The sequence below is a fragment of the Rhinatrema bivittatum genome, chromosome 5, assembly GCF_901001135.1.
Source record: "Rhinatrema bivittatum chromosome 5, aRhiBiv1.1, whole genome shotgun sequence".
Taxonomy (NCBI): domain Eukaryota; kingdom Metazoa; phylum Chordata; class Amphibia; order Gymnophiona; family Rhinatrematidae; genus Rhinatrema; species Rhinatrema bivittatum.
In genome coordinates, this window is record NC_042619.1 from 9,589,077 (window position 1) to 9,616,600 (window position 27,524).

General features: G+C 47.8%; 1 protein-coding gene across 2 annotated transcripts; it reads right to left on the bottom strand.

The window, feature by feature from the left end:
- Positions 1 to 1,630: 1,630 nt before the first annotated feature.
- On the bottom strand, positions 1,631 to 27,004 carry LOC115091781 (gastrula zinc finger protein XlCGF26.1-like). Of its 2 annotated transcripts, XM_029601989.1 has the most exons (3): positions 26,951 to 26,990; positions 5,935 to 6,030; positions 1,631 to 5,132 (listed from the first exon to the last, which is right to left on the bottom strand). In XM_029601989.1, exons 1-3 carry the CDS (start codon positions 26,982 to 26,984, stop codon positions 3,355 to 3,357), a joined length of 1,908 nt encoding a protein of 635 aa, XP_029457849.1. In that variant the 5' UTR covers positions 26,985 to 26,990; the 3' UTR covers positions 1,631 to 3,354. The 2 variants fall into 2 exon arrangements, with proteins under 2 accessions (XP_029457849.1, XP_029457850.1); XM_029601990.1 differs by lacking the exon at positions 5,935 to 6,030 and having other exon boundaries at positions 26,951 to 27,004.
- Positions 27,005 to 27,524: the final 520 nt, after the last annotated feature.

Genomic DNA, 27,524 nt, shown 5'->3' on the forward strand with positions numbered 1-27,524 from the left:
CATGGAAAGGGAAATGAGAAGCTGTGCCATATAAATAATTACAATTCCTGGCTCAAAACCTGGTGTACAGAAAGTATTTTTGGATACTTTGGAGACTGGGGTCATGTATGGAGCAGTAAAAGGCTTTATGGTAAGGACAGCCTACCTTTGTCTGTAGCAGGAAGGAGGAGAATGGGGGTGGCAGGAGATGGCCAATAAAACTGATGTCACCCCCAAGCAATACAGGAAGTGGGAGGAGAAAATAACAAAATCAATCCACTGAAAAAAGCAGACCAGGTGTCTAGGAAGTCCACAAATCAAGGGAGAACAATTGGAAAACAATGACCACAAATGCTCATAGTTTGGGCAATAAAATCCCAGATCTGCAAGCCCTAATGGTGGAGGTAGACTTGGCTGTTGTTGCTGTCACAGATTCTCATGATTGGGATACGGCAATACCAGGCTATAACTTGTTAAGGAAGGACAGAGAGGACAGGAAAGGGGGAGGAGTGGCTCTGTATGTCAGAAACAATATCCAAACATCTGAGCTGCAAGGAAGATGGGGCAATGAAGAAGCACTATGGGCCGTCCTAAAAAAAGATGATGGGGCATCCATTTTTACCGGAGTGGTTTACAGGCTCCGACTCAAATGGAAGACTAGGGGACACTCCATGAAGTTAGCATGGGGCACATTTAAAACTAATCGGAGAAAGTTCTTTTTTACTCAACACACAATTAAACTCTGGAATTTGTTGCCAGATGATGTGGTTAGTGCAGTTAGTATACCTGTGTTTAAAAAAGGATTGGATAAGTTCTTGGAGGAGAAGTCCATTACCTGCTATTAAGTTCACTTAGAGAATAGCCACTGCCATTAGCAATGGTTACATGGAATAGACTTAGTTTTTGGGTACTTGCCAGGTTCTTATGGCCTGGATTGGCCACTGTTGGAAACAGGATGCTGGGCTTGATGGACCCTTGGTCTGACCCAGTATGGCATTTTCTTAAGAACTAGACAGAGATCTGGTTGAAGACATCCAAAAGGTGGGAAAGAAGGGAGATGATTGTTGGAGATTTTAATCTGCCGGACATAGACTAGAGAATCCCTTTTGCAGAATCTACCAGATAGCAGCTCTTTTTTCTATAAATTACAAACACTTATTTCAATACACTAGCCTGGAGTATAAATCACTAGCTAGATTAGATAGAGAGTTCAAAACATGCAACAGGAAATATAGAAGAGAGAATAATATCAGCAAGAAATCAGTCAATATTATGGCTAGCAAATTAAAAATTAAACTTCTTTGGTCCCAAGCACAGGTATGAGTCTCTCTGGAGAGACCCCTGAACAATTCTCTCTCTTCTATTTAAATTAATCAACCCCTGCAGATCCTTGTGAGTCACTAATCTCACAGGCCTCACCTGGAGTACTACGTACAGTACTGGTGCCCGTATCTCAAAAAGGATAGAGACAGGATGGAGGCGGTGCAGAGAAGAGCGACCAAAATGGTGAGGGGTTACCATTGGAAGACTTATGAGGAGAGGCTGCAGGATCTGAATATGTACAGCCTGGAGGAGAGGAGGTGCAGGGGAGATAGGATACAGACCTTCAGATACCTGAAAGGTTAGAATGATGCACAATTGTCAACTAGGGGTCATGAAATGAAACTCCAGGGAGGATGACTCAGAACCACTGTCAAGAAATATTTCTTCATGGAGAGGGTGGTGAATACCTGGAATACCCTTCCAGAAGAGGTGGTGAAGATAAAAATAGTGAAGGAATTCAATGGGGTATGGGATAAAGGCTAGAGGTTGGAAATAAAGAGAAGAGTGCATGGAGGTAAGTGGCGGTAACTTGCTGGTGTGGCAGTTGCTACCTTCAACAAATAAGCCTTAAAACTGTTAATGCAACTCCAGATACTGGCATAAACTTGCTGGGCAGACTGGCTGGATCATTTGCTCCTTTTCTGCCATCATTTCTATGTTTCCATATTGTTCCACTGACTGAGGATCTTTACATCGTCAAGCTTTTCCTCCAAGGCTTGAGCTGTACCACCATTTCCTCTTATCCACTCACCATGTCTGCTCAGCTTTTGATCAATGGAAGCAATGGTTGTTGTTTGATTAGTCATTTTCGTGCTAATATCCCCTAAAGATGCCTGCAGTTGCTGTATTTGCTCTTTCACTGCCAATGATACTGCTGCTGTTAATTCCCGTACTGTTGTTGCCGGCATACCTTCTGAACCCACATGCTCAGATGCCATGTTTTTATCCTGGGTCATGGCCTTCTCTCTCCCTGTTTTTTTCGATCTGCCTGACGTGTCTCCTGTTTTTTTTAACACAAAACTGTCCATTAATGCTAAGTGCACCATGCTGTCACTGGAGGGCTCTCTATTTTTGTAGATTATTATTCCTATCAGAAGGATTGCAGCCAATCCCCTAGGAGCACAAACTTCAGACAAATGCTTGTGACTATTTCATCAATGGAAGTCCTTTTGAGGTTTGTCTTCTGATTGACACTTTTACTGTTCTCAGTACAAAACTATGGTTTCTCTCTAGTATGGATTTTCTGGTGTTTATAAAGTGTGTCTTCAGATTGAAGCTTTTACTACACGCAGTACATGAAAATCTCCTCTCCCCTCTGTGGAGTTGATGGTAGTTTGTGAGGGATGGCTTCCATTGAAAACTTTTATTACATTCAGTACATTAAAATTGTATCACCTCAGTGTGGATTTACTGGTGACATCTGAGGGCTGTCTTCGTATTGAAGCTTTTACTACACTCAGTACATGAAAAATGTCTGTCCACTGTGTGTAGATTTTCATGATTTTGGAGGACTGTTTTCCATTTGAAATTTTATTGCACTCGCTACTTGAAAATGATCTCTTGCCTGTGTGTTTATTTTCTGGTGGTTTCTAAGGGGTGGCTTTCTTTTGAAGCTTTTATTCCATTCATTACATGAAAATTGTGAATTTTCTGGGGTATTGTGAGCTCTGCCGTATAAATTGAGTTTTTACTTTACTCAAAGCATTTAAATTGTTTCTTCCCTTTGGTGATTTTTAGTGATACATAAGATTTTTCTTCTGACTAAAACTTTTACCACACTCACTGCATGAAAATGGTCTCTTCCTAGGGTGGATTTTCTCGTCGTTTAAAAGGTTTGCCTTCCATTGGAAGCTTTTGCCACATTACAATCATCCAAAATCTCTCTCCCCACTGTGGAATTTTTGGTGGTTTATGAAGGTCATCCTCTGAATAAAGCTTTTACTACACTCAGAACATGAAAATACTCTCACTGCATGTGGATTTTTTTGGGGGATTTGTGAGATTTGTCTTCTGCCTAAAGCTTTTACCGCACTCAGTACAAGAAAATAGTCTCTATCCAATGTGGATTTTCTGGTGTATTGTGAGCGCTGCTTTATAAATGTAGCTTTTACTACATTCAGTGCATTTAAATGGTTTCTCCCCAGTGTGTAATTTTCGGTGATACATGAGATTTTTCTTCTGAATAAAACTTTTACCACACTCACTGCATGAAAAAGGTCTCTTCCCAGTGTGGATTTTCTGGTGGTTTAAAAGGTTTGCCTTCCATTGGAAGCTTTTACCACATTCCATACATGCAAAAGCTCTCTCCCCAGTGTGGAATTTTTGGTGGTTTATGAAGGTTATCTTTTGTTTAAAATTTTTATTACATTCACTACATGAAAATGGTGTGTCCCCTGTGTGGATTTTCTGGTGCCTTTGGAAGCCTGCCTTCAACTTAAAGGTTTTACTACACTCAGTACATGAAAAAGGTCTTTCCCATGTGTGGATTTTCTGGTGCTTTTGGAGGCCTGCCTTCAAATTAAACGTTTTACTACACTCAATGCATTTAAATGGTCTCTCCCCTGTGTGGATTCTCTGATGACTTGTCAGATTTGATTTCTGATTAAAGCTTCTACTACACTCTGTACATGAAAAAGGTCTTTCTCCTGTGTGGATTTTTTGATGACTTGTGAGATTTTCCTTCCGATTAAAACTTCTACTACACTCCGTACATGAAAAAGGTCTCTCTCCGGTGTGGATTTTCTGATGGTTTATGAGGGAGGCCTGCCATTTGAAGCTTTTATTACACACAGTACATGAAAATTGTTTCTCCTCAGAGTGAATTTCTCCAGTGTGGAATTTTTGATGATTTATGAGGGTTCTCTTCTGTGTAAAACTTTTACCACACTCACTACATGAATATGGTCTCTCCCCTGTGTGGGTTCTCTGGTGCTTTGTGAGACTTGTCTTCTGATTGAAGCTTTTACTACACTCTGTACATGAAAATGGTCTCTCCCCTGTGTGGATTTTCTCGTGGCTGTGGAGGTCCCTCTTCAACTTAAAGGTTTTACTACACTCAGTACATTTAAATGGTCTCTCTCCTGTGTGAATTTTCTGGTGACTTGTGAGATTTGACCTCTGATTAAAGCTTCTACTACACTCTGTACATGAAAATGGTTTCTCTCCAATGTGAATTTTCTGGTGGCTTTTGAGGTTTGTTTTCCACTTGAAAGTTTTACTACAATCAAAGCATTTAAATGGTCTCTCCCCTGTGTGGATTTTCTGGTGAGATATTAGACTTGATTTTTTAATGAATTTTTTATCACATTCAGTACATGAAAATCGTCTTTCTTCTTTATGGATTTTATAATGTACAAGAGCTCCTTTCTTACTGAAACCATTCCTGCATTCAGCAGATGAAAAAGGTCCCTCTCCAGTATGTGTTTTCTCTTGTTGCTGTAGCTCTCCCTTTTCACTGAAGGTTTTCCCATAGTCTGTAGATGTAGATGGTCTCACCTCAGTTCGTGGTCTTTGTTGAGATTCCGGAGGTACAGGATCCCTGAGGTGAATCTCACATGCATCACAGGCACATCTTTGTTCTGTTCTCTGGTTTCTCTGCTCTTCCCTTGTACCTGTGATACTGCAGGCACTTTCCTCACACACATTACAAATTCTGACTGAGTCTCCTGTTAAATTCGTTTGCTTCTTTTCTGAGATACAATTTTTTCCCCAGTCAGCACATGAAGAAGTCTCCTCTCTCTCTCCTTCTGATAAAATCTTCTTTACTTCCTCGTTATCAGTGAGATCCCCGTGATGTCTCTCTGGATTTCTGTTTCTGGGATCCTCATTTCCTATATAAAAATTAAACACAAAGTCATTATTCTGTTTGCTGGAGACGCTCCAGAGACGTGAAGGGCTCTGATGTAAGGGGAGGTCAGGGTGAGCAGGGAAGAAAGGATTTTCAATTAATGATGGAGAGAATTCCCCACTGGGAGATTCCTGACTCCGGCACAGAACTTCTGATCCTGGGACACGACCTAAAACAGTAACCAGGAGAAGCATTTAAAGCAGTGCCTTCAACCCTCTTCTAGAGGCACACCTAGCCAGTTGGGTTTTCTGGATTGCCACAATGAATATGTAAGAGATAGGTTTGCATAGCCTGAGTCTCCAATGTATTCATATCTATCTCATGCATATTTATTATGGATATCCTGAAAACCCAAATGGTTGGCTGTGCCTCCAATTGGAAAGTACTAGGCTGAAGCACTTCCTGTTCCTGTACAGAGTAAAATAATAACACATGGAGCTTTATACTGAGCATGCATGCAATGGGATAAAACCAGGACTGGATCAAGCTGACACCAACAAGAGGGCAGTGGTAAAAGCAGGAGGTGCTTCCTTAGGTTGTGATATAACAGGGAGGTGGTGGTAAGAGAGAAGTAATAGCTTGCAGGGGGTCACAGCTTGTAAGGCTGACAGCTGGGAGTGGGGGGAGTGTAAAGAAGGGTGAAGGCCACAGCGAGAGCAGTGTAAGCAGTGAGGCTTGTACAAGATATGCAGGGAGATCAGAACCAGCTCAGTGATTAAAGAGATCCCCAGAGGGGCTTGTGAAGGGGTCTCTGCAGCTCCCGTCCCTCTTATTCCTGGATTCACCTGAGCAGCTGCTTTCTCCTCTTTCTCCTTCCTCTGATCCCGGCTCCTCCCCTCGCTCAATGTGGGATATAATGTCCGGGGTGACAGTCAGAGAGCCTGTTCCAGGGATGAGATAAGAGCATCTCAATACTAGGGATGTGCATTCGTCTAGGACGAATTAGGCAATTTCAACAAAATTGCCTAATTCCTCCTGGCTCAGGGAGTGCAAAATCAGAATGAGTTTTTCCCGAAATTTTGGGAAAAATTCATTTTCAGGTTTGGTGCGCACTAATCCGAAGTTCGGGTCTCCTCGAATTTAAAAGGCCCGAACCATGGGAAATACGAAATTTCCCACGGCAGGCCGAAAACGAAGCCCAAACCAAACGGTTCGGGCTTCGCATATCTCTACTCAATACACACAGTCCTCATGATCTCTAAGAACTTGTCACAGTGAGAACTCGAGCAGCAGAGTTTTGTAAAAGTAGAAGTGATCTTGGGCTGCTGTTTGGGAAACCCAACATTAGTGAATTGTAATGATCAGTTCAGGAGAACATTAGGGTCTGTAAGACAGAACAAAAGTCATTTAGTTCAAGAAGGGGTTTTAATCTCCTAAGCATAGCTAGTTTATAATATCCTGTCTTCTTTAAATTTTGAATGCGATCCTTCACTGATAATTTTGAATGAACAGCCCACCAACATCACGTGCATGCATTTGATAGGAATTTTATTTCCAGAAAATTAAAATTGGGAGATATTCTCCTGCCTAGCATGTCTTTGAGATATTCAGAAACCGCCTATTATACCATAGTCATCTCTGAATGGCAAACAGATAGATTTCCAGTTGTTTCATTGTGAAACTGTTTGAGTTGGTCATTGGGTTAGATGAAGGTGCATCCTGCCTCAGTCATTGGCCATTCGAGGTCACAAGTACCTGGCAGATGCCATAAAGTAGTAGATCTATTTCCTGTTACTCACTCCCAGGGAAAGCAGTAGCTTTATTAGTCTGCCTGGCTAATAATGTTATGGACTTTTCCACCAGGAACTTCTCCATTCCTCTCATATACCCCGCTATGCTCGTCGCCTTGACCTCATCCTCTGGCAACAGATTCCTCAGCTTTTTAGTGCGCTGAGCGACAAAGCACTTTGTGTGATTTGTTTTGATCTGCTGGGTGTAACTTAATGGAGCATCCCCTTGCTTTAGTATTATCTGAAAGGATTAATAACCGTCCACCCCACTAATGATTGTATAAACCTCTATCCTGTCTCCTCTCAGCCGTCCCTTTTCCAAGCTGAAGAGCCCTTGCCTGCGCTGTCTCACATCACAGGAGTTTCGTTCCCTCCCCTTTATCATTTCTGTCGCTCTCCTCTGCACTTTTTCTAGTTCTGCTTTGTCTTACTGGAGATGGCGAGGACCAGAACTGCACGAATCAGAGGTAATGATATTTTCGGATTTATTCTCCTTCCTTTTCATACCATTCCTTGCTTTCTATTTGCTTTAAAGACTGTCGCAGCATGCTGAGCTAAGGATTTCAATGTACCTCCTAGAAGGACTCCCAATACAGAACCCAGCATCGTGTCCCTGCAGTCGGGATCATTTTTCCCTCCGCGCATCACTTTGCCCTTTCCACATTACATTTAACTGCCTGGTCTCCAAGTCTCACAAGGTCCTTCTGCAGCTCCTTGCAATCTGTTCTGTTTTACCGAATTTGAATACTTTTGTGTCACCTGCAAGTCTCACCAACGTTTTGCTCAGCTCAGTGCTACTACTGCTAGAACCCCAGGCCACGTTACCAGGCTCCCCCCTTTGCCACAGATGTCATCAGTACTCTGAATGTCACCCAATTCTTTGCCCAAATAATGATTAACCATCGACCACTTGATTGTTTGCTTACAATTACGTTAAAAGCAGAATTTCATTTTGTCCTCAGAGTAGCTAATTAAAATGGATTGATCTCCCCCACAATCTGTAAAATATCAAATGTTGCTTTGCATTAAACTGGTTTACCCTATTGCATGAGATTACTTTTTCTTCTCCTCTCGGTGGATTGTTAGCTGGAATGTGGGCCTCTTGGCTCCAGCTTAATTCTCTTGTTGGTAGAAGGTACTTGCTCAGGAATTATGTAGCACTGCAGTCCTGCGATATCCAATATACTCAGACAGTCCCAGATGTTGAAGATCTCACCCAGATGTAGCAAGGTTGGTAGTGTTCCACTGAGCGGGATAAGCCGAACCTGAAGGATGATAGTGGAAACTGGAGCGTAGAGGTACTCACAGAGGAAGTAGTGCAGATGTCTTCCGTGGTAGCAGAATGGAGGAGGGGGACCCGAGGTCCATGGTGAAGGATATCCTGAGCTGGCAAGGCCCTCGAGGAGCGAGTACCTGGTAGCACTGAGGAATCCTGTGGATAGAGAAATAAGACCCCCGAGGAGCATTTGTCTAAGTTAGAGTAAGGTGCCCCGAAGGGTAGATGGAAGTGAGAGGCCCCCGAGGAGCGGGTGCCCAGAGCTTCTAACAGAGCGAGGTACCCCGGAGGGTAGTGAGGAATCCAAGCGAGCAGCTTAGAGACAGGCAGAGAAGCAAAGTGAAGTCCTTGCTAACTTGTTGAATTGGAGCGGAAGGTTGAATTGGAGCAGTAAGGTCGCAGAAGAAACAACAAATACATTCAGCTGAAAGTCACCTATAAAAGCAGAGTTGTTTGTCTTTATTATTTTATTTTTTTGTTATTTTACTCATAATTAAATATTAATTTAAAAACAGTATGCACATATACGATTAGCACGGCAATCGGAAATAGCATCTCCAACCCACTTTTCAATTAGAGTATATTATTGAACAATGTAACCGTAAAATATTGGCACCGCTTGGATAACTTAGAAAACTATCAAACCTATTCCATGCCTAAATGTAAACCGTTGTGATGGTGCACTACTAAACGACGGTATAGAAAAAGTTTTTAAATAAATAAATACCCGGAGGTATTGACGACATGCGGTGGGGACGCTCCCGAGGTTCCCGCCATGACGTGTTGATAAGCGTAAGCAACGTGCGTGCACGCGCCTAGGGAGGCCACAGGAAGAAGCAAGGCAGATGGGGACGTTCATGCTGTGCTGGAGACGCCATAGGTCTCAGCACTCAGCACCGGAGCCAACCAACTTCCCTATGGAGGTGGAGACAGGCAAAAGAGAGGTGAGGCAGAGCAGTCGCAAACGTCTGCGACTGATGGACACAACAGTACCCCCCCCTTCAAAGGGCCCCCTCCAGGTCCTCCTCCCGGTGGTCTGGGTTTTCGTGGGTGTGCAAGATGGCATTGATATACCATGTCCTTATCCACGATGTTGGCCAGAGGTACCCATAGGTTTTCGTCTGTTCCATAGCCCTCCCAAGAGATGAGATATTCCCCTCGTTTTGCCTCTCTTACGAACATCTAAGATGTCATCTACAGCATATTCAATGTCGTCCTCCGTGTCCAGAGTGGAAGGTTCTGGGGTCTTTTTAGAGAACTCAGAGAGCATCAATGGTTTTAACAGAGAGACATGGAACGCGTTATGTATCTTCATAGATGGAGGTAGTTTGAAACCGTACGTCAGATTTCCCAAGCACTGAAGGATAGCAAAGGGACCCACGAAGCGAGGTGCAAAACGCGCTGATGGCAGTTTAAGACGGAGAAATTTGGTACTCATCCAGACTTTTTCTCCAGGCTGAAACTGGGGTGCCTTTTGATGGTGATCATCGTAGATCTTCTTTCCTCTCTGTCCCGCTTTGAGGAGTAAGTCCTTCATGTGTTTCCGAAGTTGAGATAACTCCGTCGCAGTAGCCTGTGCAGCAGGGGAAACCACTGATAAGGGAATCGGCAGAGGAGGAAGCGGTTGTCGTCCATAGACGAGTTGGACGGGAGAAGACCCCGTAGATGTAGCAGGATGTGAGTTGATAGCAAATTCTGCCCAAGGCAGTAGTTTAGCCCAGTCATTCTGTCTCGAATTGATGTAAGAACATAAAAACTGTTTGAGTGTTCTGTTCATTCTTTCAGTCTGTCCATTGGACTGCGGGTGGAAAGCAGAGGTTGTTCAAACAGATGTCAAACGTTTGACTTTTGAATTGTACCCCTCTGTCAGACAGAATATGTTTATGCATACCATGAAGGCGGAAGATGTTTGATAAAGAGTTTCGCTAACTCCACAGCTGAAGGTAGACCTGGTAAGGCTACAAAATGTGCCATGTTGGAGAAGCTGTCAACGGTGACCCAAATGGTGTTATTACCGCTGGAGAGTGGCAGGTCCAGCATAAAATCAGTTGCTATATGGGTCCAGGGTTCATCCGGCGCTGGCAAGGGTTATAACAGACCCCAAGGACATCCAGCTGGCGGTTTTTGTTTAGCACAAACAGTGCAAGAACCCACATAAGCTTGTACATCCTTTTTCATGGTTGGCCACCAGTAATACCGCTGTAACATGGCTAAGGTACGACTCTGTCCAGGATGGCCAGCCAGGTGGGAATCGTGTGCCCACTTCAACAACTTCTTTCTTTGGTTTCTGGCCACAACTGTCTTCCCCGCGGGTACCACATAAGTGGCTGCAATAATCATTCTCCCGGGGTTCGTCTGGCACATCCTGAGGGGAGACGGATCATGACATGGCATCAGCCCGAGTGTTCTTCTCTTTACTTTAAAAGAAAGTCGAATCTGTTAAAGAACAGGGACCATCTTGCTTGGTGGTGATTGAGTCGTTGAGCAGGTCTGAAATACTCCAAGTTCCCTGTACGTACCTGGATCAGTCCAGACAGTGGGTTATGTCCCCAATCCAGCAGATGGAGTCAGCCCAAAGCTTCGAGGGGGCGTCACCTTAAGTACTACTACCCCCTCTGGAGGAGTTCAGTATCTTCTGACTCCAGCAGATGCGAGTAGTGGAATCTGGGCTTGCTCCCGATTTCCTATCACCTATTTCTTTTGCGTCCCTTGTCTGGGGCTCTATTTGCTGTAGGTTTGGTTAGATTGTTTGGATCAAGTTGTATTTAAAAAAAAAAAAAAAAGCCAAAAGTTAATTGACTAATTGGAGAGGCGTGGCTTTCTTCTTGTTCTCTGTCTCTCCCTTTCCTCTCTACCGGCGCTAGTCGTTGCTGCTCCGGGGTAAGTGAGATTTTGTTTTGGGCTGTTTTTCTTTCTTCTTTACAGCTAGGTTGCACGCGGCTGCCGGTGCTCCGGCCTGCTAGCGTCTTCGCCCTCTCCCGCGGCCATTTTGCGGCTCCTCGTGGGCTGCAGTGGGGAGAGGGCAGATCGTCACCAGCGGGTTGTGCGGCCAGGAAGGCCCCCCTGCGGCGCCGTTTTTCTCTTCGGCGGGTAGCGCAGGCCACCAGGGCCCCCCCCGCAGCGGCGATCCGTCTCGCGGCCCCCCCCCCCGGGTTTCCAGGCGTTCTGGGCTGTTGGGGACTGTTTCGAAACTCGCGCTCCGGATGCCGAGGCCAGCGCGTTGCTCGGCCTGTGGCGAGCCGGGATCGCGCGTCTCAAGGGAGGGAATTTGTGCGCGGTGCCTCCCCGGAGGGGAAGGCACTTCTCGGTCCCTCACTCTTCGGTCCTCCATGACAGCCTTGCCCGGGCGGCGCGGGCCGGCCCCTCCCCCATTCCTGGCGGGAACAGCGGCCATCTTGCATGCGCTGCGCCCTGAAGGGGCACAGGCAGCGCGGGGGGACGAGGAAGCTTCGGAGGGCTCACCCCCGAGGTTAATATCTGAGACAGACCCGGAGGAAGGCCCGCTGGGGCAGGGTCCCCCGGGGCCCCCACCCGCGGAGGTCCCCCCGACTAGACCAGGGTTTTCCCCGGAGTTTATCCGTCTGATGCATTCGGCTTACCTACAGGACCTGGCTGCGCTCTCGGATCCGCCACCACCTAAGCTACCGCAACCTTCGTCCTCCTATCCGGCCCCCCCCACCCCGGCGGGCGTGGGGGCCCCACAGCCCCCCAGCCAACCACGGCTCCCGGTGGGCTCGGGGGGACTTGGGTCGGCACCAGCTTCCCCTGGGTTGGACCCTGCGGCGGCGGGGCAAGGGGACTCCACTTCAGAAGGTGAGGATCCGCGCACGCTACGTCTCTTCCAGCGGGAAGAGCTGGATGACCTGATCCCACAGATCATTCAGGGGTTAGACCTTGATCCTCCGCCGGATCCGCCAGCTCCCGTCGCGCCCGCTGTAGTCACCTCCTCAAAGAAGGGAGACCCGGTGCTGGCAGCCCTTTGCCCGAGGGCTCGGGCTTTTCCCATTCACGAGTCGTTCCTGCAGCTTCTCACCAGGGAATGGGATGCCCCGGAAGCCGCGCTGAAGGGCAGCCGCGCCATGGAGAGGCTGTATCCACTGCCGGAAGATTTTCTAGATCTCATCAAGGTACCCAGAGTGGACTCCGCGGTGTCGGCGGTCACGAAGAGGACGACTATACCAGTGACAGGTGGAGCAGCGCTAAGGGATACGCAGGATCGCAAGTTGGAAGTCTTCCTCAAGCGGGTCTTCGAGGTCTCCGCCGTGGGGCTGCGGGCTGCGATGTGCAGCTCGCTTGCTCAGCGGGCCAGTCTTCTCTGGGTTCAGCTATTGCTCACGTCCCAGGCGTTGCCACCCGAGGAAGCCGCCCAGGCGGATAGACTGGAAGCCGCGGTGGCATACGGGGCGGACGCTTCCTACGATCTGTTTCGGGTCCTTGCCCGCTCCATGGCCTCGGTGGTGGCGGCACGTCGACTCCTATGGCTACGCAACTGGGCGGCGGACACGTCCTCCAAGTCGAGTCTGGGTTCCCTGCCATTCAGGGGTAAGTTCCTGTTCGGCGAGGATCTGGACCAGATCATCAAGTCTCTGGGGGAAAACGCGGTCCATCGCCTGCCGGAAGACAGATATCGCTCCACCAGGGCTTTTTCGTCCTCCAGGACCAGAGCCAGAGCGCAAAGGCGCTATAGGAGTTATAGGCCGGCGGCGGCTCGGCCTCCTGCCCCCAGGTCTCAGCCCTGGTCTCGCTCCTTTCGCGGGCGCCGCCCCGCGCGCCCCGCTTCCACGGCGGGACAACCTTCACCCAAGTCCTCTCAATGATGTTCAGCTCGCCCACTCCGCCGTCCCCAGGATTGGAGGGCGGCTGGCGTTCTTCTACGAGGAGTGGGCGCGGATCACCTCGGATCAGTGGGTCTTGGACACCATAGGACGCGGCTACGCTTTGGAGCTTGCCCGCGCTCCGAAGGGTCGGTTCATCTTCTCGCCCTGCGGCTCGGCCATCAAGCGAAGGGCGGTGCAGTCGACGCTGGACAGATTGTGGGAGATAGGCGCCATTGTGCCCGTTCCCCTCCGGAGAGGTGGGCTCGGGCCATTATTCCATCTACTTCGTAGTACCAAAGAAGGACGGCTCCTTCCGCCCCATACTGGACCTGAAGGAAGTCAACAAGTCCCTCAGGGTGATCCGGTTCCGCATGGAAACGCTGCGTTCGGTGATCGCAGCGGTACACCAAGGGGAGTTCTTGGCCTCCTTGGACTTGACGGAGGCCTACCTTCATATCCCCATTCGCCAGGAGCATCATCGGCTTCTACGGTTCAAGATTCTGGATCAACATTTCCAGTTTGTGGCGCTTCCGTTCGGCCTGGCAACGGCCCCACGCACCTTCACCAAGATCATGGTAGTTGTGGCGGCTGCCCTTCGGAAGGAGGGTATTCTAGTTCATCCTTATTTGGACGACTGGCTCATACGGGCGAAGTCTTTTCGGCATGGCCAGGCGGCAGTGGCCAGGGTGATAGAGTTCCTGCAGTCCCTGGGTTGGGTGGTGAACTTCTCCAAGAGCTCCCTCGTGCCTTCGCAGCGCTTGGATTTCTTGGGGGCGACCTTCGACACCCGTCTGGGGGCGGGTTTTTCTACGGCAGGACAAGGCGCACTCCCTGCGGGAGCACATACAGCGGTTCTCTGCATTACCAGCTCCCACCTCCTGGGACTATCTACAGCTCCTGGGGGTGATGGGCTCCACCATCGACATGGTTCCTTGGGCATTTGCGCACCTCCGGCCGCTACAGAGAGCACTCCTATCCCGCTGGAAACCACTTTCGCAGGACTACCAGGTGATACTCCCGCTGCCCCAGTTTGCACGGAGCAGCTTGGACTGGTGGATGGTCCCGGAGAATCTGGCTCGTGGCGTGTCCCTCGAGCTACCAAATTGGGTAGTGGTTACCACCGACGCCAGTCTCGTAGGCTGGGGGGCAGTCTGCGACCGCAGCGCCACGCAGGGGACGTGGTCCGCGGAGGAGTCGACGTGGTCCATCAATCGTCTGGAGACCAGAGCGGTCAGGCTGGCGCTGTTTCACTTCCTGCCGCTCCTTCGGAATCGGGAAGTCAGAATCCTGTCGGACAACGCGACCACGGTGGCCTACATCAACCGACAGGGCGGCACCCGCAGTCCGCAGGTCGCGCTCGAGGCGGCGATGTTGATGCAGTGGGCGGAACGGCACCTGGCCCGTCTGGCGGCTTCGCACATAGCGGGCGTGGACAACGTCCAGGCGGATTTCCTCAGTCGCCAGTCTCTGGATCCCGGAGAGTGGGCCCTCTCCGACGCGGCCATGCAGCTGATCGTTCGGCGGTGGGGTCCCCCCCACCTGGATCTTATGGCATCCACTCAGAACACCAAGGCGCCTCGTTTCTTCAGTCGCCGGAGAGAACGGGGGGCGGAGGGCGTCGATGCTCTCGCGCTCCCGTGGCCGGCCGATCTGCTTCTATACGCGTTCCCCCCGTGGCCACTGGTGGGAAGGCTACTACGACGGATAGAGGCTCATTGGGGGACCGTCATCTTCGTCGCGCCAGAGTGGCCGAGACGACCTTGGTTTGCGGACCTCCTTCACCTAGTAATCGACGGACCCATCCGGCTGGGACATCTTCCCCGCCTCCTCCACCAGGGCCCAGTATTTTTCGACCAGGCAGAACTCTTCTGTCTTGCGGCCTGGCTTTTGAGAGGCGTCGCCTCCGACGACGGGGATACCCGGAGGCGGTAGTGTCCACGCTGCTGCGTTCCCGAAAGACCTCGACGTCGGTGGCCTATGTGCGGGTCTGGAAGGTGTTCGAGCTGTGGTGCACCGGCCTGAACACAAGACCCTCGGAGGCGTCGGTCTCTCAGATCCTCCAGTTCCTACAAGAAGGGGTGGACAAGGGGCTCGCTTACAACTCACTTCGGGTTCAAGTGGCCGCTCTTGGCTCCCTCCTGCGCGACGGAGGATCTCTGTGGCGACACCCGGACATCGCCCGTTTTCTCAAGGGGGTCATGGCTGTGTTCCTGGTGGCCATCTGCTCCGCACGGCGTATTTCGGAGCTGCAGGCCCTGTCGTGTAGAGAACCTTATCTCCGGTTCTCCGATTCGGGAGTCTCACTTCGCACTGTCCCCCTCCTTCCTTCCGAAGGTGGTGTCCACTTTCCCATGTGAATCAGACGGTGGAACTTCCATCGTTCTCTTCGTCGGAGCCGCGGTCTCTTCGTCTCCTTGACGTCAAGCGCACTCTGAGGCTCTACCTGGAGGCTACGAATGATTTCCGGACTTCTGACCATCTCTTCGTCCTTTGGTCCGGTCCCCGGAAGGGTTCTCAGGCCTCGAAGACGACCATTGCCAGATGGCTGAAGGCCGGCATTACCGCCTCTTATATTGGGGTGGGGCGGACTCCCCCACCCGGCATCGTAGCACATTCTACACGCTCTCAGGCGGCCTCCTGGGCTGAGAGCCGCTCGGTATCTTCGCAAGAAATCTGTAGAGCGGCCACCTGGAAGTCGTTGCACACGTTCTCGAGACACTACAGACTACATCTCGCCTCGTCCGTCCAGGGACACTTTGGCGAACAGGTCCTACGAGCAGGCCTCGCAGGATCCCACCCGGGTTAGGGAAGCTTGGGTACATCCCACTGTCTGGACTGATCCAGGTACGTACAGGGAAAAGAAAATTATTACTTACTTGCTAATTTTCGTTCCTGTAGTACCATGGATCAGTCCAGACGCCCACCGCTTTTGGGTCCTAGGTTCTATTCCTGCTCGGCTGTATGTGGATGCTGATTCTGTTCAACTGTGTCTCCCGTTACAGTAGTGTCCTTACTGCTGCTGTTTGTGTTTCACGTGTTTCCAGTTTTTGTCACTGTTCTTTTCACCGTTCTCTTGGAGGTTGACACGCTGTGTTCGTGCCCGACCACTCGTTGGTGGGTCGGATTCAGTTCCCTTCGTTAACATTCAGCGGCTCATTGTTGCCGTCTTGTTTCAACTTGATCCAAGCAGGGGGTTTCTGTTTACTCGGGCTTTGATATACTCGATACTGAACTCCTCCAGAGGGGGTAGTAGTACTTAAGGTGACGCCCCCTCGAAGCTTTGGGCTGACTCCATCTGCTGGATTGGGGACATAACCCACTGTCTGGACTGATCCATGGTACTGCAGGAACGAAAATTAGCAAGTAAGTAATAATTTTCTTATCCCTTCAAAAGGGATCCCTCTGACCTTCTAAATCCCCTGCTGGTGCAGGCTTATTTATTTATTTATTTATTTATAGATTTTTCTATACCGGGGTACGTAAATAACATCACCTCGGTTTACATTCAAACAGTAATTCAGCATTGCGCTTTACAATATAACAAGGTAACTAAACGAAAACAATACAGTATATAACTTTATATTAATAGAATATCAGCAATATATGAGAGATTGTGGCAGTTAGGAAGAGTAGTTGAGGATTCGGATCATTGATAGTAGGCTTTTTTAAATAGCCAGGTTTTAAGGTTTTGTTTAAATTTTTTGTGACAGAGTTCCTGGCGTAATTCAGAGGGCATGGTGTTCCATATTGTTGATCCAGCAATGATGAAAGATCGTTCTTTTGTACTAGAGAGTTTAGTCAGATTGGGTGCTGGGATATTTAGTTTGGCTAAATTCTGGAATCTCGTTGGGCGGGAAGACGTTTTGAATTGTAGTTGATCTGTAAACCAGAGCATTTCTCTGTTTTGAATGGCTTTGTGTATCAGCGACATAGATTTATAAATTATCCTGTAAGCCACAGGTAGCCAGTGCAAAGACTGGAGAGCTGGAGTGATGTGATCATGGCGGCTTGTGTCGGTGATAATGCGGGCAGCTGCATTTTGCAGCATTTGCAAAGGTTGAATGGTGGCTTTGGGTAGACCCAGTAACAGAGCATTGCAGTAATCAATCTTTGATAAAATAGTTGCTTGTAAAACTGTGCGGAAATCATATTGGTATAATAGAGATTTAATCCGTTTCAGCGTAAATAGCTTAAAGAAACCATTTTTTACCATATCCGCGATGAATTTTTTAAACGTGAGATTGCTGTCAATGATGATACCAAGGCTGCGTACTTGTTGTGAAATAGTGGAGTTGTTTTGAGCTATATCAGAGTTGATCAGTATTGTATTTTTTGGAGGTGAAATTATGATAAGTTCAGTTTTATTGGTATTTATAGCCAATTGGTTGTCTGTGAGGATTGTTTTAATTTCTAATAAAGCTACCTTCCAGGTACTCAGTGCATTTGTGATTGTGCTGGTTATAGGTATGAGTATTTGAACATCATCTACGTAGATGAAGTGTTGAAGACCCAATTTAGAGAGTAGCCGGCATAGGCTTCTTTTTTGTGGGTAAAAAGGATGGCACCTTATGCCACTGCATTCATTACAGGAGTCTGAATGAAATTACCATCAAGGACCGGTATCCCCTGCCCTTAATTTCTGAACTATTTGACAGGCTCCAAGGAGCCAAGATATTTTCTAAACTGGAGTTTAAAGGGGCTTACAACTTGGTGTGTATTCGTGAAGGAGATGAATGGAAGACGGATTTTAACACCCGCGATGGATACTTCGAGTATCTCGTCATACCCTTCGGATTAAGTAACGTGCCTGCCATTTTTCAAAATATGATGAACGACATTTTACGGGACTTATTATACCAATGCGTAGTAGTTTTTCTTGATGATATTTTGATCTTCTCTCAAGACTTACAAACATATCAAGAGGACGTCAAGAAGGTTTTAAGACGCCTGCAGGAGTATCGCTTATATACAAAACAGAGAAGTGTGAGTTCCACAAGAATTCTGTACCCTTCCTGGGTTACATTGTTTCTAAGAACGGGTTTCAGATGGATCCCAAAAAATTAGAAAGCATCTGGGTTTGGCCCCAACCTACAGGCCTGAAGGCATTACGTCGCTTGGGCTTCACAAACTACTATCTGTTGCGACTGTCACTTCCCGACGGCTTCACTCCGCCTACCTTTCCTTTTTTGCGACTCCTCCTGCTCTTCACGGACGCCTGGCTGCCGCGGCGTCTGCCTGCCGTCCTCTCCGGCGTTCCCGGACTGGCTTGGGTGCTGCCTCCCGCCATGTCCTACAGGTACCTTAGGGCGCACGCGCCACGTGGCCCTCATTCTTATTTCCTCATTGGCGCGTTCCTCAGGGCATCCCCCTGTGAGGACGTCACGCTGCCCGGATATTTAAGCCTACAGTTTATTGTTAGCTGTTGAGTTAGCAAGGGTGATTTTTATGGATGGGATTCGCTCTCCGTACCCAGCTACTCTGCCTTTCCAACTTTCATTGGACTCTTTCTGCTAACGGGGGTACCCGCTCCTCGGGGGCTTCTTTTGCTTCTTTCAGGTCGCTATCAAGTAACCGGTACTCGCTCCTTGAGGGCCCATGTTCCCTGACCCGCTGCCTGCATCTGTCTCCTTGTTTTCTGCCATGGAGAGAGGGTAAACTCTTCCTTTAGGTGATTCAGTGTTAGGCTTCAAATTGATAGCGCAGTCGTAGGCTCTGTGAGGAGGAAGTATGTCTGACTTTATCAGGGGGATGGAGCAACAGTGTCTAGGAGTGGCAAAATCCTCAATCCATCTATGGGTTGGGCCGCTAAGCAATAATGATCATAATGCAATCAAATCTGACATAATCACTGGAGAGAAGACATTAAGTAAAAGTTCTGCAGTAGCATATAATATAAAAAAGGGAGACCATCATCATCTTAATCTATTTATACCATAATAGAATGAGAAAATTATCAAGAGAAAAACTAAAAGGAGCAGTTGCAAGGGTTAAACGTTTGCATGTGGCATGGACATTGTTTAAAAATACCATTTTGGAAGCCCAGATAAAATGTATTTCATGCTTAAAAAAAAAGTTGAATGAAGACCAAACTGTCAACATGGTTTATGGTAAGGTAATGGAAGCAGTTAAAGCTAAAAGGATATTGTTCAAATAATGAAAAGCAGACCCAAATGATGAAAATATCAAGAGCATAATTACTGGCAAATTAAATGTCAAATAGTTGTTAGACAGGCCAAGACAGACTCTTACTTGTCACACATGGAATTTCTATCCATAAGGATTCCACAGGGCATTCTTTTTCCTGCAGGATTTTTATCACGCTTGACTCTATGCCTTCTTTGGCAGATAGTCCCACCGTGCCAACAATTTGATCTCCCTTCTCGTGACAATATAATTTATATCCTTGTTTCCCATTTATATCCTTGTTATTCTCCTTCTACCACATCTGAAATACTTATAATGCCATATGTTCTAACTTAACAATCTTACTGTTCAGACTTCTGATGTTTGCATACAGACATTTTAAAGTTTGTACTTTCATTTCTCATTGTATTCACAACCTTCTTATTAGTAAATGGTACAGGAAGTTTAAAGTCATTCACATCTGGGTGCTCTTTGTCTATGCCCGTCTGGGCTGCTTCAACCTTAAACACAACTTCTCTACTGGGAAATTCTAGCTTCCTTGTTTTGCAAGTATCTTTGGTAGATGCATCCCTGTGATCCATGCACTTCTGAGAGACTCTTGGCTTTCCCCCATGGCCTAGGTTAAAAGCTTCTCTTTCTCTCTTTTTAAAATGTTATTGCCAGCAGCCCGATATAAGCTGGTTAATATGGAGCCCATCTCATTGAAATAGCTGCCCCCTTCCCCAGAATGTTCCCATGCTTTGAGAATCTGGGGCTCAATCTGCCTCTGGGGTCCTGTGCGTGGAACAGGGAGCATTTCTGAGAATGCAACCCTGCAAATTCTGGATTTCAGTTTCCTACCTAAGAGCCTAACTTTAAACTCCAGAGCCTCTCTCCTGCACCTTCCTATGTCATTGGTACGCACATGTACCAGCAGTCACCTCCTCCCCAGCTCGCTCTAAAATCGTATCTAGGTTGCTCATGATCTGTGTCAGGCTCCTCTAATGTCTGCCATAAGCCCCACACAGGGGTGGCAGCCTTAAGGTGGACTGGATCCTCAGAGTGCACTGACTGAGAGTCTCATCCGAGACTTCATGCTGAGAAAGGCAAGAGTGAAGGGATCAGAGTGACAGTGGGGGCAGAGGCCTGGGTGTCTCTAAGTCTACAGAAAGGAGGTGGAGAAAAGGAAAACTTAGGCCATTCCTTTTACTTATTTCTATTTTTGGTTCTCTTGCAGTGTTCAGTTTTATGACACTTTTATTGCTGCGAGTGATGTGAGCGTGAGCCCCTCTTGCCACAGTGTAGTTGATGCAACCTCGTGAGCAGGCCCCTAAGATCAGCACTGACGGCAGACGAACAAGTCTTTTCACTGGCCAGGCTACGACAAGGTTCAGGAATCTGTAACTATGGGCAGATACAAAGAGCACATACGACAAGGTCCAGGAGTCTGTAACTATGGTCAGATACAAAGAGCAGGCTAAGGCTGAACACCAGACTGGAGCTGAAGACCAGGCAAGGCTGAGGCTGAAGATTGTGCTAAAGATGACGCAAGGCTGAGGCTGAAAACGGCAGCTGAAGACAAGGCAAGGCTGAGGATGAAGGCAAGACAAGGCAGCCTTTTGCTGAGGCAGAGAGAGAACATTGGGAAAGCCCTTTCATTGGGGAAAAGAGTCTTGTCAACATCCAAGGATGCCACGGGTTTTTCCGACCGCGGATCCTTTAAGAGAGCTGAGTTGGGTGCTTGAATGTCTAGGAGGCGGCGATCCTGGTGGTGTTCCACTGCATCATGTCATTCAGCGGTGTTCCACCGCGGCAAGGTCTGCTGGCCTTGGGTTGAGTGCCGCCACTGGTGAGGCCATCCCATGAGTGGCAAACATAACGGTATCCCTCCTCTAAGCCCGCTCTTTTAAGACACTGAATGTATATCTTTACCAATTGGGAACTTAGGGAGTTTGACAAGAAATCTAGGGATTCTTTGGTCTCTGGGCTGAACAAGAAAAGCGTCCATCCTGTTCTATGGGCAAGGATCCTTCAATGGGGGAAAGACATGACTTGTAGATTCCAAAATCATCATGTTGAATGAGGACAGCCCCTACCATCTTGGCAGTGGACTCTACCTCCACGGTGACGGACTTCAAAGGTTTTGAGCAATCAGCAGAAGTGCAAGATTCCAGGGTTTCTGGTTGTGACTCACAGCATAAGCTGTAGCAGGTGATATAGTGAAGCAGCAGATCTGGTACTTTAGGCAAGGTGGTCCAGAGTGGAGTGCCCGGAGATAAAGACGAGGCAGCAAAATGCTCTTGGCAGGATGGACCCCAGTGGAGGATGACCCATGTAGGTCAAAGATCAGGCAAAACTGTTGTGTGAAGATATCCAAATTTCTGAGAAGCAAGTCATCATGTTCCCATAGAGGAGAAGCACAGGCGAGAATAGGACCATCCAAAAGGGAAAAGATGTACATTACCTTGACAAATCAGAAAAAAAACAAGCTGGCTGTTGCTCAAAATGCATATTGTAAAGATTGAGGAACCCTCTACACCCTCTACACCCCTTAGGGGTCACCAGAGGTGGTACAGGGACTGGGCTCAAAAGTTGGGTTACATATCTAAACACTGAGATAAGATATGTAGTAAACCATTTACTTGATCAAGTTGCTGCTGGGCCTATTGCATAAATCTATTCAGGAGACCATTCAGTTCATTTTTTTGCTCCTGCATCTGGGTGGCCAAAACAGAAATGGCCTGTTGTAGAGATGCATTCACCCAGCTCCTAGCCTCAGTAATCCGTTGCGAGCAATGTGTGAGCCCCTCTTATCACAGCACAGTTGATGCAACCTCATCAACTGTGCCCTAAGGTCTGTGCAAGGACCAAGCTACGACAAGGTCCAAGGGTCTGTAACTATGGTTAGATCCAAAGAGCAGGCTAAGGCTGAAGACGACAGTGGACCTAAAGACCAGGCAAGGCTAAGGCTGAAGAAGAAGCAATGCTGAGGCCAAAGACAAGGCAAGGCTGAAGCTGATGGCAAGACAACGTGACCTCTGGCTGAGAAAGAGAGTGAATGTCAGGAAAACCCTTTTATAGGGCAAAGAGTTGTGACATCATCCAAGGGTGCCGTGGAATTCTCCTACTGTGGGCCCTTTAAGAGAGATGACTTTGGGTATTGTCCAAATTTACATTTTCCTTCCTGTATGTCTTGATTTGTGTTGACTTAAATATGTTGATCTGGATGTTCTATGTTTTCAACTTGTAACCCTCCTGATTAGCCCCACATAAAATCCATTCTACCCTCACTATAACCCCCTCTCACAGCCCCGTGTGACATCCATTCTACCCTCACTATAACCCCGACACAGCCCCGTGTGACATCCACTTTCTATCACCAGCCTTCTCAACAGATTAAACCTAGTACTGAATGCTTCGAAGACAGAACTCCTCCTCATCTCTACAAATCAAGATAACGTTCCCCCACCACACTCCGACAACATCCACCTCACCCATACACATGTAAGAGACCTCGGGGTAATTCTCGACAATCGTCTAAACCTAAAGAAAATGGTCAACACCACAACCAAAGACTGCTTCTACAGACTCAAGGTTCTAAAATGCCTCAAACCACTCCTATTCTTCTACGACTTCAGGACAGTTCTCCAAGCCTTGCTGTTTGCTAAAATTGACTACTGCAGCGCCCTTCTCCTAGGCCTTCCCAAATCTACCTCCAAGCCACTGCAGATGATACAGAATGCCGCAGCGAGATTGCTGACCAACACTAACCGTAGAGAACACATTTCACCCATCCTCAGAAACCTACATTGGTTACCAGTTAATTTCAGAATCCTGCACAAATCAATCACATTAATATACAAATCCATCCACAACCAGCTTCAACTTGATCTCGAAATCCCCTTCCAACTTCATTCCACCAACAGACCAACTAGAGAAATTCACAAAGGATCCCTGCAATTTCCCCCGACTAAAGCCACACGCCTCTCCTCGACCAAAGACCGAGCTTTCTCGACAGCAGGCCCATCCATCTGGAATAACATCCCATCAGACCTCAGATTGGAACCCTGCCTCTTAACATTTAGGAAAAAACTCAAGACTTGGCTTTTTCGCCAAGCCTTCTCAGACCCCCCAGATACACACTAGTCTGTACGTTTTCCCTGCTAGAACGATTGACTTCTCCTCTTCATGAACGGTGGACCATGGTATTACTAAGCACATGATAATTCAACCTGTTTTCGATTGTATTATATTTATAATTATCACTAGTTAACCTTTTCCAGCTATTTAAGCTTCCAAGTTCATACCCCTTGTTTGAATGTAACTTTGCCTTTTTTCCATTTCATTGCTTATTCTATTTATTTATTCTAGTTGTCTCTCTAGTTTTACCCTTGTTCGATGTAAACCGATCCGATATGGTTCCTTACTATGAGGGTCGGTATAGAAAAGTGTTAAATAAAATAAATATAAAATCCATTCTACCCTCACTATAACCCCCTGACACAGCCCCGTGTGACATCCATTCTACCCTCACTGTAACCCCTGACACAGCCCCGTGTGACATCCATTCTACCCTCACTGTAACCCCTGACACAGCCCCGTGTGACATCCATTCTACCCTCACTATAACCCCTGACACAGCCCCGTGTGACATCCATTCTACCCTCACTATAACCCCTGACACAGCCCCGTGTGACATCCATTCTACCCTCACTGTAACTCCCTGACACAGCCCCATGTGACATCCATTCTATTTTTATTTATTTATTTAACTTCTTTTACTATACCGACACTCAAGACCAGGTCTTATCGTACCGGTTTACATTAGAACAAGGGGAAAAACCAATTAACGTATAAGTGGAAAAGAGAAGTTACATTAAAACAGAGAGAGTAAAAACATGGATGTCGGAAGATAGGACAGAATTAAGTAATTGAACAATAAGTTAACAAAATTACAAACTATAAATTAACATAAAACAATAAATTAATAATACAGAAACATGGATTATAATCAGCGGAAATATACATGGAAATATATATATATGGAATATATACAGCTGGAATATACATGGTATGTCAAATGGGAGGAGTGGCGGGGGTGAGGGAAAAGGGTGGGTAGAGGTTGCGAGTGGAAAAGGGAAAAAGGTTGGGAGTGCGGGGAGTGAGAAGGGTGGTTGGAGGGTGAGAGAGAGTTGGTTAATATGGAATCCTTCAACGATAGGCTTGTGTGAACAGCCAGGTTTTAAGTTTTTTTCTGAAGGTTAAATGGCATTGTTCCTGGCGTAAGTCTTGAGGAAGCGAATTCCAATGTAGGGGACCTGCTGTTGAAAATGCTCGCTTGTGGATGGAGTTGTGAACTGATGATTTGTTGGGAGGGGCCATGAGCTTACTTTTGTAGGCAGTTCTTATTGGTCTTGAAGATGTATGTAGTTCCAGAGGGAAGGTGAGTTGGAGAGAGGATTGTTGGTAGACCGATTTGTGGATGATAGTGAGAGCTTTGAACAGTATTCTATGTTGAATAGGAAGCCAATGTAAGATTTTTAGGATAGGTGTGATGTGGTCCTTGCGCCGTGTGTTTGTAAGGATCCTGGCTGCTGCGTTTTGCAGCATCTGTAGAGGTTTGGTCGAAGAGGCGGGGAGACCGAGTAGAAGAGCGTTGCAATAGTCAATCTTTGAAAACAGTATTGCTTGAAGCACAGAACGGAAATCCTGGAAGTGTAAGAGCGGTCTTAGATGCTTCAGGACCTGTAGCTTGAAGAAACATTCTTTAGTTGTAGCGTTAATGAATTTTTTGAAATTCATTCTGGAGTCAAGGGTGGCCCCAAGGTCTCTGACATGGCTTGCTAGTGGGGTTATTGTGTTATTAGTGAAGGGGTGGTTATCGCTAGGGGAGATAACCAGGAGTTCCGTTTTGGACGTATTTAGGACCAGGTTGAGATTATTGAGAAGCTGGTTGATGGCATGTAGGCAGTCGTTCCAGAAATTTAGAGTTGAGGAGATGGGGTCCGAGATGGGGATTATGATTTGCACATCGTCTGCGTATATAAAATGGGTGAGGTTGAGGCTATTGAGCAGCTGGCATAAAGGAAGTAGATATATATTAAACAGGGTAGGGGAAAGGGAAGAGCCCTGTGGTACTCCTTGTTTTGATGGGACGGGGTGGGATTCTTTGTCGTTTATTTTAACTTTGTAGTGCCTGTTGTTCAGAAAGGATTTAAACCAGAGCAGTGCGGAGCCAGAGATGCCTATTTCCATTAGACGGCTGATGAGGATGTCGTGATTTACCGTGTCAAACGCCGCAGAAATATCGAGTAGGGCTAGGAGGTAAGATTGTCCCTTGTCAAGTCCCATCAGGATGGGACTTATACCCTCACTATAACCCCTGACTATACCCTATACCCTCACTATAACCCCTGACTATACCCTATACCCTTATACCCTCACTATAACCCCTGACACAGCTCCGTGTGACATCCATTCTACCCTCACTATAACCCCTGACACAGCCCCGTGTGACATCCATTCTACCCTCACTATAACCCCTGACACAGCCCCGTGTGACATCCATTCTACCCTCACTATAACCCCTGACACAGCCCCGTGTGACATCCATTCTACCCTCACTATAACCCCTGACACAGCTCCGTGTGACATCCATTCTACCCTCACTATAACCCCTGACACAGCCCCATGTGACATCCATTCTACCCTCACTATAACCCCTGACACAGCCCCGTGTGACATCCATTCTACCCTCACTATAACCCCTGACACAGCCCCGTGTGCCATCCATTCTACCCTCACTATAACCCCTGACACAGCCCCGTGTGACATCCATTCTACCCTCACTGTAACCCCCTGACACAGCCCCATGTGACATCCATTCTACCCTCACTATAACCCCTGACACAGCCCCGTGTGACATCCATTCTACCCTCACTATAACCCCCTGACACAGCCCCATGTGACATCCATTCTACCCTCACTATAACCCCCTGACAGAGCCCCATGTGACATCCATTCTACCCTCACTATAACCCCTGACACAGCCCCGTGTGACATCCATTCTACCCTCACTGTAACTCCCTGACACAGCCCCATGTGACATCCATTCTACCCTCACTATATCCCCTGACACAGCCCCGTGTGACATCCATTCTACCCTCACTATAACCCCTGACACAGCCCCGTGTGACATCCATTCTACCCTCACTATAACCCCTGACACAGCCCCGTGTGACATCCATTCTACCCTCACTATAACCCCTGACACAGCCCCGTGTGACATCCATTCTACCCTCACTATAACCCCTGACACAGCCCCGTGTGGCATCCATTCTACCCTCACTATATCCCCTGACACAGCCCCGTGTGACATCCATTCTACCCTCACTATAACCCCTGACACAGCCCCGTGTGACATCCATTCTACCCTCACTATATCCCCTGACACAGCCCCGTGTGACATCCATTCTACCCTCACTATAACCCCTGACACAGCCCCGTGTGACATCCATTCTACCCTCACTATAACCCCTGACACAGCCCCATGTGACATCCATTCTACCCTCACTGTAACCCCTTTATACAGCCCCGTGTGACATCCATTCTACCCTCACTATAACCCCTGACACAGCTCCGTGTGACATCCTTTCTACCCTCACTATAACCCCTGACACAGTCCCGTGTTACCTTTTACCCCCTGGTCATGTTGCATCTGCTGCATGGTTACAGCTGACAGGAAGCAAAGTGATCCCTGCAGCCCTCGCTCACTTTCTCACGTTCTCACCAGGTGACACCAGGAGCCCTCACACTCAGAATTCACTGCTAATAAACCTGTAAAATGATCCCTTACCCAGCGAGCTCAGGGTCTCATAATTCTCCTTCATCACCTCCTTGTACAGCTCCTTCTGCCCTTCTTCTAAACACTGCCACTCCTCCTGGGAGAAATAGATGGCGATGTCCTCAAAGGTCACTGGCACCTGAAACACAAACCCTTCTGCATGAGGTCCATCAGGAGAGCTCCCAGCGCTGGGGCTCAGCAGAGCAGGAGCAGAGGTTTCCCTGTGTGTGGAAGTCCCGGGCAGAGAACAGAGTTACTCTTCTGCTTTCTCACACCCCAGACCCGGAGCAGGGAGACCCAGCAAAGTATCCCCCAGCCCCTTTCTGATCCTGAGCCTGCACCCACAGGAGCAGCAAGAATATGAGTGCTGGATCCCTGAGTAACAATTTTACTTACAGGGAGTCCAAAGCCCAGCTCTGGTCTGGTGCTATTAAAGCCCGGTCTGCCTCTGCACTGCCTGCAATCTCAAGTGCTGGATCCTGAGTAACAATTTCTCTCACAGGGAGCCCAAAGCCCAGCTCTGGTCTGGTGCTATTAAAGCCCGGTCTGCCTCTGCAGTGCCTGCAATCTCAAGTGCTGCATCCCT